Below are 13,366 nucleotides of genomic sequence, written 5' to 3' on the forward strand. Positions count from 1 at the left end.
TCCTTCTCCCTGCCCTTTCAGCACCCTCGGTCCCCAGCTGGCCCCAGCCCGGCACTCTCCAGCAGCGACACCCCTTCTCCTGTCCCCCAGAGCGTGCTCCTGGAGAAGGGACTCCCCTGCTCTGCCTCTACTCAGGCTCCCTTGTCCTTAAACCCCAGCTGGTGGGAGGATGCAAGAGCACAGGCGGGATGCACCATATCTGCTTGTTCTCTCTTAGATTGATTTTCTCCCACCAGGCCTCCTATTATGGCTGTCAGGGAAAGGCTGCTGGCCACGTGCATCCTCAGCCCGGTCCAGAAAGGTTCTTGGACAAGGCTTGCTGGCAGCTTCCCCTGCCTGCTGTCCACCGCAGCGGCACGCAGCGAGCCTGCGCATCCCCCCAGCTCCAATCCCCCGCAAAAGGGCGTACATGGTGCAGGCTGCTCCCAACCACGGACCCAAGCAGGCTAGGGGCAGGACCTGTGATGGACAAAGGTCTCCTGCATCCGATTTTGACCAGGAGCAAGCTGGAGGGCAGGGGTCCTGCTCCCGCAGAGCCATGCTGGCGGTGCGGGGAGAGAGGCAGGGACGGAGGAGCGTGCCGCCTCCGCCAGCACATGGAGCGGCTCCAGCTCCGCATTCCTGAGCCGTTCGGCAATGTTTCTGCGGAGGCCCGCGGCCCCCACTGGCTCCGCTGACGAGGAATGAAATGCATTTCGGGTCCGGAGCGAGGGAGCCCGGCGGCAGTGGGAAGCAGGCAGCAGAGGCACCCGCCTGTGCCTTTGCCATCCACCCAGAACCCCTCGCCACGCTGCGGAGCCGAAGGGATGAGGAACACTCTGCTGCTGAAAGGGCTTTCCGAGCATTTCATACGCAAGGCGGGCTGCTGTGGTCACCAGGCCATCTTCTCTACATCTAAAAATATTCTCGAGCTGAGCATAAAGCTGCTTTCCGTCCCTCGGCAGGAAAAGGAGAACATGCCACTGCCAGGACAAGGTCAGAGACCACGGAGGAAGGGGAGGGGAGGACGCCGGACGGCAGAGAGGAACCGAGAGGAGCCAGGCCATGCCCAGGCATTTCTGCCGCCTCCTCTTGCTCTCCCAAAGCCACCCAGAACCAGGCGCTGAGGTGGAGGTATCCCTCGGCACACCTCTCACTGCGGCCACCGCGCTTTCCAAGACCTCGCAGGAGGGTGACTGCTCACGCCTTCCTACTGCCAAGCTCCTACAAAAATAACAGAGCTCATCAAGGAAGGTGATCGCAACATCAAGCAGTCCCTCGGAAGAAAAGGAGATGCTTCATTTTAATTCGCGTGTTCTACGGAAACAGTTCAGGCTCCAGCAGCTGAATTTTGCTGACATCAATGTCTAAAGCAGAAATGCTCCCTGCTTCGTAAGAAATACACCTCATCAAACCCTGGAGCGATGCGTCAGCGAACGTGGCAATTACTCACACAGGGTCTGCAAATCTGCCGCTTCCTGAGAGGGCACCAACGCCGGCCTTGGCCCCGGCCAGCCTCTCCCCACCGGGTACCATGGGGGGAAGGGAAAAACAGACTAGACATAGTGGGTGAGACAGCGTGGGAGACGGGTGCTGCAAACCAGAAAAATAAAGGAAAAGGACGGCAAAATTCAAGCTGTCCCTCTGGAAAGAAAAAAAAAAAATAAAACCCCAAACAAACCAAGTCCTGATGAGCACACACCGAATTTCTGCGCTGGCTCGCCTCCAGAGCAAGCAAACCCGTTCTCAATCGGTTTGCAAAGGCAGATAAGGCACCGGGGCAGCGAGCCGGCCAGGCGGCAGCCAGATTAACACACTTCTGCATTTTATAGCTGCTTGTAACCCTCTGAGCCGCCGGCACGCTCCTGACCCGATCGCAAAATGAAAGCAGGGGAGGGTGGGGGGGTTCTTGACAGGGGTCCCGCTCCCTCAGGAGCCATCCCAGCTGCGTCCACCTCACCCCACGCCCAGCGAGCAAACCCGTCGCGGCGGCGGAGGTCTCCGGGCTCTGCCCAGAGGCAGGGACGGCTGCAGGCAGGCAGCGCCGCGCCGGCACGGGGAACCACCGTGTCACTGCCGGGACCACTGAGAGCGAGTTTTCCGTCACGTGACGCAACTGCTATATTGGTAGCGTCTGAGTTTGGTGCTGCGAGAACGGTTACAGAGGAGGTTTTATATCTTAAAATAAAAAAAAAAAAAAATAAAAATCCAACCAAAATTCAATAGCACACTGTCGCTGCACTCGCAGCGAGTTTCCAGAACAAGCTGCAAATCTTCAAATGCAACAATTCTGCCATTTTTAACATGACCTTTCTAAGGAAGACTCCGGATGAGGTTTGGGTTTGCTGTTGGTGGATGCTTTTTTTTTTTTTTCTTACGGCAATGCCAAACTTCACTTAGGAAAAGCCCCACTCTGGACCACCCTGGGGCTGGGATTCAGCTGCAGGAAGCTTTACCAGCTGCAAACCACCCCACTGCTGCAGCTTTCCGCAGGCACGAGGCTGCCGGCCCAACCAGCGCGGCCGGACCAGGCAGGTACCAGGCCACCACCGCGATGCCTGCCAGCGGTGGCTTTGCTGGCACGTTGGTGTCTGCGCAACACCATGATGAACCGGGTCAGAAAATAACCTGGTAAGAAGCTGCAGCAGGGTCTGGCTGGGTTCGCCAATATGGGACCAGTACGCACAGCCACAGCAGGCACTGGGGGCACAGGTGGCTCAGCCCCACGCCGACAGGATGGCTGAGATGGTGGCTGTGGCTGGTGACACTGCTGCATGCCACCAAGCCAATTCAGCCTGGTTCCTCTTTCCCAGCCGCGTGTCCGCATGGGACGGGAAGATGGTTCCTTCCAGCCAAGGCTGAGCTTGTTCTCAGTGAGGGCGAGCGGCTGGTGAGGCCGGCCCAGCCCCATGGCACCCTTGCGACCACCCAGCTGCTACCTATGGCTGGGGTGGGAGCATCCTCTCGGCCCCCCAGGGAGGTCAGCACTGCCTGGTGTGGGACACAGGCAGGGGATGGGCAGGGTGGTCACAACCGTGGCCTGCCTGCAAGCTCACTCGTGATGAGGGGAAGCAGCTCCGGACATCAACCACCAACGTTATCCACGCATCCCCAGGCATCCCACCACCACGGCTGGACCCCATCCTCATCCTTAAGTGAGCCGGCCCTCTGACACAGCACCCCAAAAGCAGAGTTTGGGGTGCAGCAGGTGCTCTCATGGCCTCTGGAGACCACCAAGTGCCCCGACACAGGCACCCGTGCTTCCCAGGGCAAGCGGCTCGCCCACCGCCATGCCACCGGCTAGGGGAGAGCGAGAGGAGAGCGTGGCTGGGTTTTGGGGGGCATCTCTCTGCCCAGCAGCTGGCAAAGCTCAGCTCCAAAAAGCAGGGTGCCCTGCAGGTCCCTGCTCCCCCTTCCCCAGGCTTCCCACTCCCCCAGATCTGCTGGGGGAGCACCAAGGGATGCACCAAGCTCACCACGCACCGTCGCCTGCTCGTTTAGCGCCTGGGGGAGGGGGTTTCACCCCACGGTCTGCGGTGGGGGTTTTCGGACCCTTTACCGGGCAACCCGCGGGCTCCGGGCAAGCCATAGATCCCAAAAATATGTCCCCTCCCCTCCCGAGCAGCGAGGCACAGGGGAGAGAGGAGAAGGGAGTAAACAATTATTTCTACCAAATATGGGTCTGAGAGCAGCGATGAAGCCACAGCAGAAGCATGTAGACATCCTGCCGGCACACTCGAAGGGCCGGGGGGACCTGGCAGGGGACCCACCGGCCTCTCCCCGGCGGGGGTCGGTCCTGCCCCGCGGCACCCACCCCAGCGCCCGGGGGTGACCTCCCCGGCCCCCACCCCCCCGCCGTCCCCACCCAAAACCGGAGATTCCCTTCCCACCCGCTTCCCCCCCCGCGAACGGGCGGGGTGGGGGAAGCTCCGCCAGCTCCGAGCCCCCTCCCCCCGCCCCGGCTCGGTCCCCGGGGATCCCCCCCCCGAGAGCCTCGGGACTGGCGAGCGGAGGCTGCGGGCCGAGGCCTGAGGCGGTGGCGGCGGCTGTTTCAGGGCAGGGATCAACGGGGCCGGGCCCGGCGTCCGTGGCCCTGCCGCCCCGGGATCCCCCGGTGCCGGGGTGCCGCCAGCCCCGGGGGGGAACGGGGCGAGCCCCCAGGGCCCGGCCAAGGCGTGACCGACCCCCGGGTCACCGCAGCCCCGGTGGGAGCAGCGTCCCCGTTACCGGAGCCTCGCTGCTCCCCCCCGACCCCCCGGTACGCGGGGAGTGGTGGTTGGGGGGGGAGCTCCCCCCGCGACATCCGTTTCCGGGACCCCCCGGTAGCCAGGGCGCTGCCGGTCACCGGGCCCCCGTGTTTCGTCGTCCCTCCCGTCCCCGGTTACCGGCGCGTCCCCGTCCCAGTCCCCGTACCTGTGCGCGGGCAGGAGCAGCGCGGCGGCCCCGCCGAGGCTGTGCGGAGCGGAGCGGGGCGGCACCGCCCGCTTCCCGCCCGCCGCCCCCCGCTGCGCATGCGCCGCGGCACCCAGCGCCGCCGGGCGGCCCGGCCCGGCCCGGCGCCCCGCGCTGCCCCGGGTCCCAACGCCCGGCCGCCCGCCCCGCACCCGGGTGCTGCCCGCTGCCCCGCGGCCCGGCACGGCTCCGCGCACCGGCGCCGCGCACCGCCCGCACCCTCGGGCCTCGGCGCGGCACGGCCCGACGCGGCACCGGGGTCCGCGCTCCCCACTGGCGCCCACGGCCACAACACCCCCTCCCCCCCCCCCCCGCCAAACCCCGCGGCCACGCCCGCCCCGCCGCGCGCTCCCACTGGGAGGGGCGGGGCCGGCGGGCGCGCGAGGCTCGCTGGGAGGCGGGGCCAGCGTCACTGCCGGTGCGGCGGGAGCGGAGAGCGTGCGTGGCGTGGCGGGGATCCCCGCCTTCGGCAGCGAAGCCTCTCGCCGTTCTTCGTCGCGGCTGAGGGACCCCCGACCCGGCGTCCGGTACCGGCGGCGAGGTGAGCAGCGGCTTGCGCTCGGCCCGAAGGCGTGTGGCGTGCTGGCGGCACTCGTGTGTGCGTGTCCAGCTATTAGCGTAATTAATAGAGGCGTGGGGAGAGGTAGAGGGTTTGACCGCCGCCTGCGTTGTCGTTTAAATCATCATTTAAATAATTTTCAAATCGCTGTTTAATTAGCAGGCTATTACTGCTTAATCGCAATTCGATTGCCGTTTCATTCTCGTTCAATTGCCAATTAATTGTCGCACGCCGGGGGTACAGGTACGGCTCCTCTGGGTTTCGGTGGAACGGCGAGGTCTTGCGTGCTCTCCACGGCGAGAAGTCTGGGGCCCTTCCACCGCTCTCCTTCCTGCAGCTTCTGAGTGGAGCAGGGCTCCTGTGGCTGGGTCTCAGTAGTGTGGTGGGGAAACTGGTGTCATGGGGCCGCCAGCGCTGGTGTGATGTCCTTGCTGGGGGAGTACTCGTGGGCTTGATAGAGGGGATTGTGAGAAACGTGAAACTGTAACAAAAGAGCCTTAATATTTTCTAGTTTTTAGCAGTCTTTAGTACTGTAACTTGTGTTCCTGCATGCATAGTGCTCTGATGATGTAACTGTTACACTAATCCCTGTTTTCTCATTAAGGAATGTAGTGGAAGGACGTGGGCACCAGCTATCACTTAGTCGTTAGACAAAATAATTAAGTGAAACTAAAGTGGTCTTGGTTCTCAGCAAATAATTGGGATAATTGTGGGATAAAAGAGACTCCTAAATAATTCCACTCCAGACAGCTCGGCCTTGGGAGGGCAAATGTGCCAAGCTACAGAGATAAGGAGGCACCAAGAGAGCAACAAGACCAGAGCCAAACAACCTGAAGGACACGATATACGTGATCCTGGAACTGAGTTTGCACAGAAACAGAGGTCAATCAGTGAACACCATGATGAGGAGGATGGGCCCTCATCTTGGGACCCCCGAAGACCACCCAAAGATGCTAACAGACACGCGTGAAAGATATTTACATATGCTCATTAGTTCTCTAACTACCCTAAGTAGTTCTTAGAAATATAATGAATATTTACATGTGTGATTGTATTTAACCTGAAGTAACAGGGTGTCTGGCGCGCATGTTTAGAGGGAAAATCCCCCGTGTGCCCGGCGCCGCAGTGAAGAATACCTGCCCAACAGAATACATGGTACTGGTAGGTTTTTCCTACCGGATCTTCGAATCAGGCTGGTCGTTGCTGCAGGGCCCTGGCTGCTGTTGCCGTTGCACGGGGAGACTTTGGGGCTGAGGGACATCTCAAAGGGGTGCTGGTGTCTGCCCCAGTGCCTGTGCTCATTTTGGATGTCCTGCTCAGATGTCGTGCCCAGAGGACCTGACTGCCCTGACAGATGAGGACCTGCTTGAATTCCTCCTGAAGGATGATACTCCCTGCCCTGAAATCCCATGGGAGGAGAACAATCTGCTGGATGACTGGGGCCTGCTAGAGTCTGAGGTGAGTTCTTTGGGAGGAATCTCTGCTGGGTTGTGGTTCGGGAGGTCTGGCTTCCTGCTGAGTAAAAGCTTTTTCTCTGCAGCTCCTCAACGAGGAGGTGGATGACTTCATCAGCTCCCTGCTGAGCACCTCTGAGGACCAGCCGGGCACACTGCAGGATTATTCACCTGCTGAGAGTGACAGTGGCGTTTCTGAGGATCAGCATCTGTCCCATAGCCCCGCCAGCGACTTTGTCGGCAGTCCTCGGAGCTCAGACATTGTGCAGGTTGATCACAACTATTCCCTCCATCAGGACTGCCCCGTGCCAGAGAGCGTGAAGTCTGAAAAGGCAGAAGGAGATGTTTCCATTGACCTTGGTGAGTGATGTGTATGGGCTCTTTCTGTCCTGGGTACAGGCAGAAAAGCAGTCCCACATTGGGGTTTTTTGGATCGGTGCCAGGCAGTGATGGAGAGAGCCGAATTTAGTGGCTTTCTGCTGCTGTAAAATTGTGGTTTCATGCTACTCAAATCTGGCTGGTCAGGTGCTGCCTCACTGAGGCCCAGCACTCGACACTCCTTTCCTTCACCAGGGACATGGATGGGTTTCGATGGCACAACCGAGGCACTGGAACAGAGCTCTGATTTCCCTGTTGCTGTGGATGCCGAACCTCAGCTTGTGCCTGAAGCCATCGTGCAGGTACTGACTACCATGCCTGTGGACCCCAGCCTTTGCTTCTCCCCTTCTCTCCTGCCTGGGCTCCTGTGGTGGATATTTCTGAGGAAGGCATGATGCTGCTTTGGAAGAGCTGATCCCTGTTCTGTGTGCTTTCCGTATGCCCTGTCTGCCCTGGGGTGTTCTCCCTTTGCTTTGCATTCTCAAGTGGGCATATTTTTGCTCTTTCCTAGGCCGACTTCCCAGAGCTGGTCCTGACAGAGGAGGAGAAGCAGCTCCTGGAGAAAGAAGGTGTTTCGTTACCAACGTGTCTGCCGCTGACCAAAGTGAGTCCTTGCTACAGCCTGTCACTCCCAAATGGACTTGGACCGCTCAAACGCCTCACCCAGAGTAGGGATTCGAAAACACAGGATGGTTCTTTGACGAGAGCATTGGTGCCCAGGTGCTGTGTTCAGGGCAGTGTGTGGCAGGGCTTGGTGTGCTTCTCCTTTCGAGGCTTGGGGGTGTCCACGTGCACAGCAGCCTTTGCTTTGCTGATGATGTATATACAAAGAGCAGTGAGACCTGGCTGCTGTCAGTGCTCTCCCTTCTCATCACTGCTTGCAGGAAGGCAGTTACACCGCAAGTGCCTCCAGTCTATTTTTGCCTCCTTGCCTGGTGGCTTGTAAGCTGCGTGCTTTTCGTCTCCCTTAGGTGTGCCTCACCCTTGCTACACAGAGAAGCTGCTGGCCTCATCAGCAGGCTGGAGTTTGCCTTGCAGCCACTGCGGCTCGTTCGGTGGTGTGAGAGCGACAGAGGACAAAAGCACGCAGTCTGAGCGCAGAGATGTACACGGGGTTTGTGAGGGCTGGATTGCCAGCGCCCTGGGTTTGCTGCTAATGAGAGATGACCCTTGCAGGCTGAAGAGCAGCTTCTGAAGAAAGTGCGTCGAAAGATCCGGAACAAACAGTCAGCCCAGGATAGTCGTCACAGGAAGAAGATCTATGTGGATGGCTTGGAAAACAGGTACAGGCACACAGCAGTGTTGCTTGACGCTGAGGGGACAGGCAGGTTCTTATAGGGGTGCCTTGCAGAATGATGATAATGCTAAATCATACCATCAATTGAAGCTTAATGTTCTTAACATAATATGATTAGTATAGCACGGATTAGAATGGTACGGGATTTCTACAAGCAGAATCAATGTAGTATGATCTACAAGCAGCGCAATACAGAGTTTATAACACAAGCTAAGTTGTAACTTCTAATCACCTAGATTCTAATGCAACTTAAATTAAGATTTCTAATCATCTGGATCCTCTGTAGATCAGGTTGGATCTTAATACATGGTTTGCTGTATCAATACAACGATCTCAATCTAGACTCAAAAGTGATAGAAAGGAATGGGAGCCACTCCATCAGTTTTGGGAGGGAGCAGACTGTGGTGGAGGTGTCCCTGGCCGGGGTGGTCCTGGGTTTCACTGTCCAGCAGCAGCTCTGCTCCAGTTTCCCCCTTAGGACTTGTAATGGCTTGATTTTGTGGACAGTGCTCTGTGTGCTGTTACGCTTCCCTGCTCTGTGACAGGGTCGTCAACAACACTGGCCTGGCCGGGTGCCTGGGACCTTCAAGGCCGGTAAGGAAGGGAGTAACCAGCCTGGCGCCCAGGAGCCTTGAGGCCGATAGGGAGGGGAAGAAGAAGTCTATTCGATTTGTCTGCTTGGTTGGTGCACAGGACCTTCATGGCCTGATAACGAGGGGAAGGGAACGAATGCGCGATGCGCTGGGTCACAGAGAACGGCTGCTTGCCTCGTAAAATGCTGACCGCGTTGCCGGGGGTGGGAGCAGGGGGTACCGGTCACAAGCAGCTGTGCTGTGCTGCTGCTGGGGTCTTACCACCCTGGGCAGAAGCTGAGGCTGACCCTGTGGGGCAGCAGCTCTCCTCAGAGGCTCGGGGCATGGCCTGCACTGCTGTCTTATACTTGGAGATAGCCCAGAGCTTGCTCATTTCAAGCCAGGTGCCAGCCGGCCAGCTGCAGAGTGTTCTCCAGGTCAGGCTAACGCAGCCTGACGTGGGTCTGCTGGACTGGTGTGCTGCTAGGAGCAAGCATCCTTGGGGATTAGTGCTTCTCTGCGGGACTGGGCAGGGCTCGCCCCTCCCCGAACCTGGTGTGAGATGTCACGCTCTGGGCTTTGCTCCATGTGGTGCCAGGTAGACCCCAGGAGAAATTTTGTCTGCCCCAGCCAGCCAGAGGTGGTGGCTAATTACTCGAGGGGAGACTCTGGTGAAGTCCCTGCTGCTGACTGACAAAACCTCTCTGTTCTTTCTCCGTGCTGCTCATCTTTGCCGGGAAGGGTGGCTGTCTGCACAGCTCAGAACCACGAGCTGGAGAAGAAGGTGCAGCTGCTGCAGAAGGAGAACATGTGAGTTCTCGTTGTTGGACACAGCGGGAGATGTGGTGGGGAAGACTGTTCCTCTTCTTGAGATTGTGGCCTGTCCTTGGCTGCGAAGCGGGGAGGAGAGGAGCATGCAGCTCGTGGCTCAGCCGCTGTGTTAACCTGCGTTGCCTGCTCTCTTGCAGGTCGCTGCTCGAGCAGTTGCGGAAACTGCAGGCCTTGGTGAGACAGTCCACCACCAAAACTGCCGCAGCAAAAACCTGCACCATGGTGAGTGGCTTCAGCCCCGGTGTCTGTGAAGGCGTCTGTGCTGTCCTTTTAGGTTTGGGAGAAAGGTGTTTGTTGCGGCTGGTGATGCCTGTCCACGTCCTTTGCTGAGGTCTGTGCTGATCCTCTTTCTCTTTCCAGGTCGTGGTTCTGTCCTTCTGCTTCATTCTCTCCCCCAGCATGTGTTTGTTTGGAAGCGAAGAGCCACAGCTGGAGCTCAGAGGTGAGTGCCTGGGGGCTGAGGTGTGGTTCCAGGTGAAGTGCTGCCCGCCGGGGCAGGGCATCTTCCTCGGAGACAGCCTGAGCTCGGATGCCTCCAGCCCAGCAGCCCCGTGCCTGGGGTCCGAGATGAACAGTTTGTTCCCCTCTCGCGGGCTCTGTTGGCCCATGTGCTCTGAGCAGGACGGTGAGGGGCTGGGAATGACAGGGCTGGCTCCACTCTCTTGCAGTGCTGTCACGGCAGATCCGCGAGTTCCCAAACCAGGTAGCACCTGATGTGCGGGAGGAAGCTGCGCTGGAGGGGTTCAGCCCAGAACCTGAGGACCCCTCGCTGTTGGGCAGCCTCAATCAATCCTGCAAAGAGGGGCAGAGTCCACCCAGCCCCGATCCCGAATCCTTCAACAGCAGCTCATCCTCTGACCCTCTGGTGTCAGCGGGCTCCCAGCTGGGGCCTTCCCAGCCTCCGGAGCCTTGCTCACAGAGCGAGCCTTTGCAGGCAGCGGTGACGTGGAAAGCCAAGAGGCAGGAGTGGGTGGAACACACTGCCAGAGTTGTCATTCAGCAGCACCGTGCTGATGAGATGTGACCGCTGCCGCCTCCTGCCTCCCAGGGTGATGGTGAGCGCCCGCTGGACAGGGGCACACAGAGCTGCGTGAACAGATAGTCTTATCAAAGCAGATGCTTCTGAATACTCTCCTGATGGCTAGCAGCTCAGAAGGTTTCCTAGGGAGGAATCATTTTGGGGTTGACTCTTTCTAACGCTTTCCTCTGTATATCTATATCTGTGTCTATAGCAGGGCTCTATCTGAGATGGGGTAGGAAGCTCTGGGAACTTTGCGGTGGCTGCCGACATGGCCCGCAGCCCGGAGCGCGTGCCGTGGCTCGCAGGGATGGGCTGCGGCGTGGAGGATGAAAGCAGTCGAGCATGAGATGCCTGTACTTGGTCGGGCAGGATGCAGTTGGTGATGGAGGCTGCTGCCCTGCTCCTTCCCTGCCCGGGTGGAGGTGAACAGGCTGAGTTCTACACTCTTAACCGTGTCTGGTGGCCGCAAGCGTCTGTCCCTTTTCCCTTCCCATTAATCCTGCAGCGTTGCCTGATTTCTAGGTGTGAGATAGCGAGCTGACCTTCAGTGCTCTCGCAGGGAGTGGTTCTGCCATTGCGACAGACCCTGTGTGTCGCCTGTTCCTGCCGGCCTTTGAGCCAAGGGCACTGCTCCTGGCCTGGCTGGAGAAGGTAATGTGGAGTCCTTCCCGAGCCGTGGGTGCTGCTTCCCTTCCGTAGGGATGGAGTCTGTCATCCCACAGCCCTGGGAGCGGGGCTTCTGGGCCTCGGGGAGAAGGCATGCCTCGAGCCAGGCTGCTGACGGGGTGTGGAGCAGGGAGCAGCAGAGCTGCTTGCTCTGCTGAAGGCTTTCCTGGCCACAGGGCAGTTTCAGAACTGTGTCCTTGTGTGCCCGAGCTTTGCTGCACGGGCCAGTGATGCAGGCAGATGGCTCTGGTTGCTCCTCACGGCTGCGCAGAAACACTTTGAGCTGGTGAGCGGTGTCTTTCCTGGGGTGCAGCTTAGTGGTACTTGCTGAGCATCCCTCCTCGTCCTGCTTCAGAACATTGCGTAGAATCGTAGAGAATGGTTTGGGTTGGAAGGGACCTTTAAAGGCCATCTGGTCCAACCCCCCTGCAGTGAGCAGGGACATCTTCAACTCGATCAGGATAATGATTAATAATTTCCCTATTAATAACATGTAAATAAATACTGATGGTGTGTAACTGTGTCCTCTGTGAGGGCTGCGCTGTGTGAGGAACCCAGGGGGGAGGCTGGGGGGTGATTGCTCTCGCACCCTAACGAAGGGGAACGCGCGCTGCCTTCCCTTCCTGTGGCTGCGGCTGTGCAGAAGGGCCTGTTGAGGCACGCTGCGAGCTCGCTGCGCCGTTGCTCTGCTCTCACCCCCCACTTCAAGGGTGCGAAAACGCTCTTGAACCGCTTTTGGAGACAAGTGGGTGCCGTGAGCACCCGGCGCCCATGTGTGACCTGCGTGCACCCGCGCCGCAGAAGCGAGCAGCGTCCCTGGTCGGAAGCACGAGGAGCCGGCGTCGTCCCCCACCGCTGCTTTCGTAACGGGGAGCTGCACAATCGCAGGAAGCGGAGCAGAGCCAGGGTGGTGCAACAGCCCCGTCCCCCCGGCCGGGGGCCGCGGGAAGGGCTGTGGTTGCTAAATCGGGGCTGGGACCTGGGTTTGGGTGGGATCACTGGGTCCGCGTGAGGCAGCGGGAGACCCTGAGCTCAGGCTGCGGGGTCTGCGGCCACGGGAGCCCAGCGAGGCGGTGGGCGCAGGCAGCAGACGGTCCTTGTGCAGGCGAATGAGGTATAGAATTGGACATTGTGTCTCTGGCTGCGGAGGCAGAGGGTGGCTCTCCCACGGCCCCAGTCTCAGGGCGTCGTAACGGGATCGGGTCGCAGCTCTGCCCTGCCCGGGGCCGGCAGCCTGCGAGCATCCCCAGGGAACCACCGGACTCTTCCACCCAGGAGCCGTGTGCGGTGGCAGGAGGGTCTAGGAGCCCGTCCTTGCTTTGCTTTCATTTTTCGCAGTTCAGGGGCTGGGTGTGTAATGCCACTGATGTCACCTGCAGTCCCTGCCCCAGCACCAGTCGATATTGTATGACTCATCCCAAATAAAATGCGGTGGTGCTGCCAGCAAAGCAGGAAGCAGCCACCGGAGCCGGTGTCTGTCCGGGGGCGATGGGGTCAGCCCCACGCTCCACAGTGGTCTGGCGTGCTTGGCCGAGTGTCGGAGGGGAGATGGCTCTGAGAGCGGGCAGGGAGCCAGGCGAGCTCAGCGGGCTCCTCATTAAACACAGCCCGACACGAGGTCCCGCTGCCGGGCGCAGCCAGCGCGGCCCCGCCATGCGGAAAGCTTGTGGCAGAGGCTGGGACGTGTCAGACCCCAGAGCTGGTCCTGGTGCTGCGCTGGGGACCTGTCCGCGCCGGGGGCTTTGGGGGTGGCTGCTCCGCTGTCTCAGCCCATGCTGCCCCAGGGCTGCTCTTTTTCATTGCTTTCTGTGTTCTCGTGCTGGTCCCACAGCGAGTATCTCTGAGCCAGCAAGAGGAAGGAAGCCCATCCTGGGCCTCACGCCTTGGGTTAAAGGGCAGCGATGACAAAAATGCCCGGAATGACTCCTTTGGCCAAGGAGGCTCTCACTTTCTTTCCATCAGGCAGAGGGACAGGAGGAGCCTGGTATTTCTGCCACCCTCCTCCTCGCTGCGGACCCTCCATGGCTTGTATTTCCCGCGCACGCTGCAGGGATCGGAGTGCAGGCTGCGTGCGCGTCGGCACTGCTTGAACACGCACATGGCCCCCCTCATGAGGGCTTGGGCTGCGTGGCCGGTACAAAACACCTCCTGTTCGTG

General features: G+C 59.6%; 2 protein-coding genes across 5 annotated transcripts in view; one reads left to right on the forward strand and one right to left on the reverse strand.

Moving 5' to 3' along the window:
* The window catches only part of TLN1 (talin 1), a 34,437-nt gene extending 29,959 nt beyond the window's left edge, over nt 1-4,478 (reverse strand). For all 3 annotated transcript variants that reach the window (XM_075446978.1, XM_075446979.1, XM_075446977.1), the window contains exon 1: nt 4,393-4,478. The gene's annotated coding sequence lies outside the window, so the exon portion shown is untranslated. The remainder of the gene's footprint in view (nt 1-4,392) is intronic.
* Nucleotides 4,479-4,759: 281 nt separating this feature from the next.
* Nucleotides 4,760-11,721, forward strand: CREB3 (cAMP responsive element binding protein 3). 2 transcript variants are annotated; one of them, XM_075411653.1, is made up of 11 exons: nt 4,760-4,972; nt 6,311-6,448; nt 6,531-6,804; nt 7,018-7,124; nt 7,334-7,426; nt 7,999-8,105; nt 8,665-8,713; nt 9,433-9,501; nt 9,660-9,744; nt 9,883-9,964; nt 10,191-10,326. In XM_075411653.1, exons 2-11 carry the CDS (start codon nt 6,311-6,313, stop codon nt 10,234-10,236), a joined length of 1,050 nt encoding a protein of 349 aa, XP_075267768.1. In that variant the 5' UTR covers nt 4,760-4,972; the 3' UTR covers nt 10,237-10,326. The 2 variants fall into 2 exon arrangements, with proteins under 2 accessions (XP_075267768.1, XP_075267767.1); XM_075411652.1 differs by lacking the exon at nt 8,665-8,713 and having other exon boundaries at nt 10,191-11,721.
* Nucleotides 11,722-13,366: the final 1,645 nt, after the last annotated feature.

This window comes from Opisthocomus hoazin, chromosome Z (assembly GCF_030867145.1).
Source record: "Opisthocomus hoazin isolate bOpiHoa1 chromosome Z, bOpiHoa1.hap1, whole genome shotgun sequence".
Taxonomy (NCBI): Eukaryota; Metazoa; Chordata; class Aves; order Opisthocomiformes; family Opisthocomidae; genus Opisthocomus; species Opisthocomus hoazin.

What these genes read in the sequence shown, in the direction of transcription:
- CREB3 (XM_075411652.1), top strand. Translation starts at nt 6,311, where the DNA reads ATGTCGTGCCCAGAGGACCTGACTGCCCTGACAGATGAGGACCTGCTT. An exon ending in TGCCTGAAGCCATCGTGCAG is followed by an intron (nt 7,125 to 7,333) that starts GTACTGACTACC and finishes GCTCTTTCCTAG; the next exon opens with GCCGACTTCCCAGAGCTGGT. An exon ending in CGTGTCTGCCGCTGACCAAA is followed by an intron (nt 7,427 to 7,998) that starts GTGAGTCCTTGC and finishes TGACCCTTGCAG; the next exon opens with GCTGAAGAGCAGCTTCTGAA.